The 5,348-nt window shown below is 38.7% G+C and overlaps 1 protein-coding gene across 1 annotated transcript; it reads left to right on the forward strand.

Annotated features, from left to right (window-relative positions):
* Positions 1-2,359: 2,359 nt before the first annotated feature.
* LOC308356883 (olfactory receptor 10H4-like) lies at positions 2,360-3,289 on the forward strand (the record flags this gene model as incomplete). The annotated part of the gene is made up of 1 exon (XM_080826220.1): positions 2,360-3,289. One exon carries the CDS (start codon positions 2,360-2,362, stop codon positions 3,287-3,289), a length of 930 nt encoding a protein of 309 aa, XP_080682346.1.
* Positions 3,290-5,348: the final 2,059 nt, after the last annotated feature.

The following is a 5,348-nucleotide window of genomic DNA, read 5'->3' on the forward strand; positions in this document are numbered from 1 at the left end:
CTTGATACCTACTACAATTCTAACTTGTGTGTGGTGGTATCTCAATGTGGCTTTGATTTGAATTTCACTGATGGTTAATTATGATGAACATTTTTTCATGTGTCTGTTAGCCATTCATATGTCTTCACTGGAGAAGTGTCTGTTCATGTCTTCTGCCCATATTTTGACTTGATTATTTGTTTTTTGGGGGTTGAGTTTGAGGAGTTCTTTATAGATCTTGGATATCAGCCCTTTGTCTGTAATGTCATTTGCAAATATCTTCTCCCACTCCCTGGGTTGCCTTTTTGTTTTGTTGACTGTTTCCTTTGCTGTGTAGAAGCTTCTTTTTTTTTTTTTATAAGAAAAAATGTTTTCTTTATTCCACACAATCTCAATGTTTTTTAGTATTTCATCTTAAAATATAGTTTATTCATTTTTACATCTCCAAGTAGACACACTAAGATTTAAATTAGCAAAAGAGCCAGCACATTTAAACACAACTAGTCAATTACACCAGATACAGAATATAATCCACTCTATTCTTTGTCTGATGTGCTTTCCATTGGAATTCCCTGGTCACCTTAGCAGAAACATAGCAGACATGAAAGAAAGATACTGATGCTTTAATCAAATGCCTTACACAAGTAAAAATTTTCTACTAGTGTCCAATTTTATATTAAGCAACTACTGAACCCCTCAATTCCAAAAATACTCTCCACTGTTACTCACAATAGAGTTGACTGGACAATTGCTTTACAAAGCAATTGTGTAGAAGCTTCTTATCTTGATGAAGTCCCAAGAGTTCATTTTCATTCCTAGAAGTTTTATAACGGAGGCTACCATAGTGTGTGATATGAGGACCCTGGAGTCCTGGAGACCCTTCTGGAGGGCCATAATGTCCTCACTTTTTCAATGAAGGAGAGAATGTATTTCTGTTAAATCCTTCACCTAAAACTGTATATAGCCACAAGCTGAATGAAGAAGCAGTTACAAGCATCATCTTGTCTTCCATCCAGCCAAAATTGGACAAATTTGCTAAATTGTAAAACAAAGCCAAATTTATCACTAAATGAGTTTTTAAAATGCAGTTACTTTCCTAAAACATTACTTATATTAACATAATATTGATTGTTCCTTTAGCCTGAATCAAAGTTTGATTGTTGTTCTTTTAATGTGTTAATAACTAAATATTTTCAAAGAATCTCAGTTTTAATTATTAATATGGTAATAATGGAAAGTTATAACTCCACCAAACAAAAGCCCTCAGGGGACTCAATAGTTTTTAGGCATAAAGAAATCTAGAGGCCAGGGGTGCCTCGGTGGCTCAGTTGAATAAGTGTCTGCCTTTGGCTCAGGTCATGATCCCAGAGTCCCAGGATGGAGCCCCACATCAAGCTCCGTGCTCAGTGGGGAGTCTGCTTCTCCTTCTGCCCCTCTGACCTTCCACCACTCATGCTGTCTTTCTTGCTCTCTCTCAAGTAAATAAATAAAATCTCAAGAGAAAAAAAAAAAAGAAATACTGAAACCAAAATGTTTGAGAGGTGTTCATTATAGCTTCTGTCACTAATGGTAATGTTATCTTCCTTTTTTCTTATAGTCTATGTTTTGCATGATTATTATGGGAGTAATTCTATGGGAAATGCTGTGAATTTGGAAAGTTTATCTAACCCTCCACAGCATGTGTTCTTTCTTTGCTCTAATATATTCTGCCCTCATTCTTTTACATTTCTAGGTAGATGATCACATCTCCTCCCTTCCAATCTTGATATTCCTTCTTTTTGTATCTTTCCTCAAAGTACCATTCCAGACTTTCAGTGCCCAGCTAATGACCAGCAGAAACAGTGAGTAACCTTGGCTTTTTTCTGATTCTAAAATAATGCATTAGTAGTTTCCCACTTCATGTATTATTTGCTAGTTTTGCAGTATATATTCCTGGTTACTTAAGAAAAACTCTGTTGGTTTCAGGAAATAACTTTTCAGGAGAAATAACTTTTAAAAAATCTTTATGATATGTGCATATGTTAATCATTATGCCATATATCTAAAATAATACAATTATATGTCAATTACATATCAATTTTTAAAATCATAAATAGGCACTTAAATTTAGTAAGCCAGTATTGCTGCCCATTGATATAATTATATGACATTTACTTTTTGGTATATTCATGTGACTAATCACATGGTAGGTTTTCTTTTTTTTTTTTCTTTTTATGTTCAGTTAGCCAACATATTATCATTAGATTTTGATGTAGTGTTCAACAATTCATTAGGGTTTTCTGATGCTGACTCCTCCTTGTCCTTCATGGGATAAACTGTATAACTTCATATCTTTTTGATCTCACAAGATGCAGCATCTGTGGCTGGTCAGAACTATAGCATGGTGTATGAATTCATCCTCGTGGGCTTCTCCACCTTCCCACCGCATCTTCTGCCTGCCTTCTTCTTGCTGTACCTGCTGATGTACCTGTTCACGTTGCTGGGGAACCTGATCATCATGGCCACTGTGTGGAGTGAGCACAGCCTGCACACACCCATGTACCTCTTTCTGTGTGCTCTGTCCACCTCAGAGATTCTGTTCACTGTTACTCTCACACCTCGCATGCTGATTGACATGCTCTCAACCCGCCACACCATCACCTTTGTGGCCTGTGCCAGCCAGATGTTCTTCTCCTTTACATTCGGCTTCACCCACTCCTTCCTGCTCATGATCATGGGCTATGACCGCTACGTGGCCATCTGCCACCCCCTGCGCTACAATGTGCTCATGAGTACCCACACCTGTGCCCGTCTGGTGTCCTGGACCTGGGCTGGTGGCTCAGTCATGGGGATGATGGTGACCCTGATAGTTTTTCATCTCACTTTCTGTGGGTCTAATGTGATACACCATTTTGCCTGCCATGTGCTTTCCCTCCTAAAGCTGGCCTGTGGGAAGGAGACATCTTCCGTCACCTTGGGTGTGATCCTGGTGTGTGTCACAGCTCTGATGGGGTGTTTATTCCTCATCGTTCTCTCCTATGTCTTCATTGTGGCCACCATATTGAGGATCCCCTCAGCTGAAGGCAGGCACAAGACCTTCTCCACATGTGTGTCCCACCTCACTGTGGTCATTGTGCACTATGGTTTTGCCTCTACTATCTACCTCAAGCCCAAGGGCTCCCATTCTTTGGACAGTAACACTCTGATGGCCACCACCTATATAGTCTTCACTCCCTTTCTCAGCCCAATCATTTTCAGCCTCAGGAATAAGGAGCTCAAGAATGCCATAAAGAAAAGCTTCCAGAGAAAATTCAGTTCCCTAAATTCCTGATGGCTAGAGGAAATATGGTGGTAATGAAATATGACAGAAGGGCTGGGAATAATAAAGACTCTTTCCATTGAACTTTTGTAAGTATTCAGTATATGAAAATACTGAATAGCTATTACTGGATGCATCAATATGTGTTGGATGCATGCTATGTATTTGTTTTTCTCCAATTGTACATAAGCTCTAGCAATCATCATCTCTTGTTTTTGACCCCATATGATAAACTCCAACCCATTACCTCTGTCTAAGAACGTGTTATCTACCTATGGGCTGGTGGGGGCATCATGTGGCTGTGTCTGGGCACTGATGCCAACGGTTCTTCTTGAATGAAGAAGCAAAGGAGGACCTTCCCTCCCCCACCATAAAGATAAACAAATAAACATAATAATAAAGACCACCAGCACTGGGGCTTTTCTTATCAGGTACTGTGTCCAGTGTTGTATAATTATTATCTTTTAATTATAACAAATGCACGAAAAACCATAAACTGTTTGTCTTCAAGGAAGTAGTTGACTGTTCATAGTTCCTCACTGTCTATGAAGAGGATCGATCCTAAGGAGGTTTCAATGTGGATAAGAGTTGAGTGGCTGATGTCCAAAGGCAAAGTAGAGATAGAGAGACAGAGAGACAGAGAGGTGAGGGGGAGAAGGTTCAGTGCTTAGGTAAAAGCATATACAATGTTAAAAAGGTGTTGCATTCTGATATCTCATGGAAATCCTTGTCCCTATTTTCCCACACTACTTTCAGTAAAACATTAATTTCTCCTTCCTGTGTTTTACTTGAATCTCTATGGTTGGATATGTTGGAGGACACAGTGCTGTGTCAAAATGGCACAGAGAGAGGTCATACCCTGAGCGCAGATGAGAAATGTAGGTGGAGGTTATACCAAAACCTGAATGAAGGAGTCACATGAAAGTTTATCAGACTCCCATGTTGGGGTTTGGGAAACCATATATCTCAGCATCCAGAAAGGGGGCCTTCTGCTTGTTTAAATTCTTATTCAAAGCTATGGCCAGATATATGAGTTGCAAGCAGCAGATGTTTTATAAAAATAAAGTTAAGAATGGCCATCAAAGATGAGTGTCTGCTGCTTGCCAAATGTTGTAGGAAGGATATCTGTGCATTCACTCTACCAGTCTCAAAATAAATTATTATTTCTGAACATTTAGACATGACCCACATTTTTTGTCATTATTTCCTTATTTATTTCTTTTTTAAATTAACATATAATGTATTATTTGCTTCAGGGGTACAGGTCTGTGAATCATCAGGCTTACACATTTCACAGCACTCACCATATCACATACCCTCCCCAATGTCCATAACCCAACCACCCTATCCCTATCTCCCCACCCCAGCAACCCTCAGTTTGTTTCGTGAGATTAAGAGTCTCTTATGGGGTACAGATGGCCCTTCTTTTCACTACATCTGTATCTTTGGGCATTGCTCTTGTAACAGAAAGAAAACCAATATGGCTAGAACAGAATGGGAGAATTTTCTTACGTAATATTAGTTGAATCCTTCCCATAACTTCTACCTAATGAATTTATTACCTGTTGATTCTCATTTAGTTCAGTAAGTAATTGAACAAAACAAAACAAAAAAGAGTCTCTTATGGTTTGGAGACGTGTCTTGAAAGAAGTTGCTGTGGCCAATGTCAAAGAGGTTACTGTCTATGTTCTCCTCTAGGACTTTGGTAGATTCCTGCCTCATGTTGAGATCTTTTATCCATTTTGAGTTTATCTTTGTGTAAAAAAAAAAAAAAAGCCATTAAAAAACAATAATGTTAAACTTTTCCAAAGCCAAAAAAAAAAAGAGAGAGAGACAGAGACAGAGACAGAGAGAGACAGAGACTCATGGTTTGTATGACCCACATTCATTACTATTCACATTTTCGAAATGCAGAAAATGCATTGCATGGAGTGCTGGGTGTTGTACATAAACAATGAACTTGGAACACTGCATCAAAAACTAATTAATGTATTTTATGGTGACTAACATAACACAACAAAAAAATTTAAGAAGAGGGCCAACTGGGTGGCTCTGTGGGTTAAGCCTCTGC

The sequence above is a fragment of the Martes martes genome (assembly GCF_963455335.1).
Source record: "Martes martes genome assembly, chromosome: 1".
Taxonomy (NCBI): domain Eukaryota; kingdom Metazoa; phylum Chordata; class Mammalia; order Carnivora; family Mustelidae; genus Martes; species Martes martes.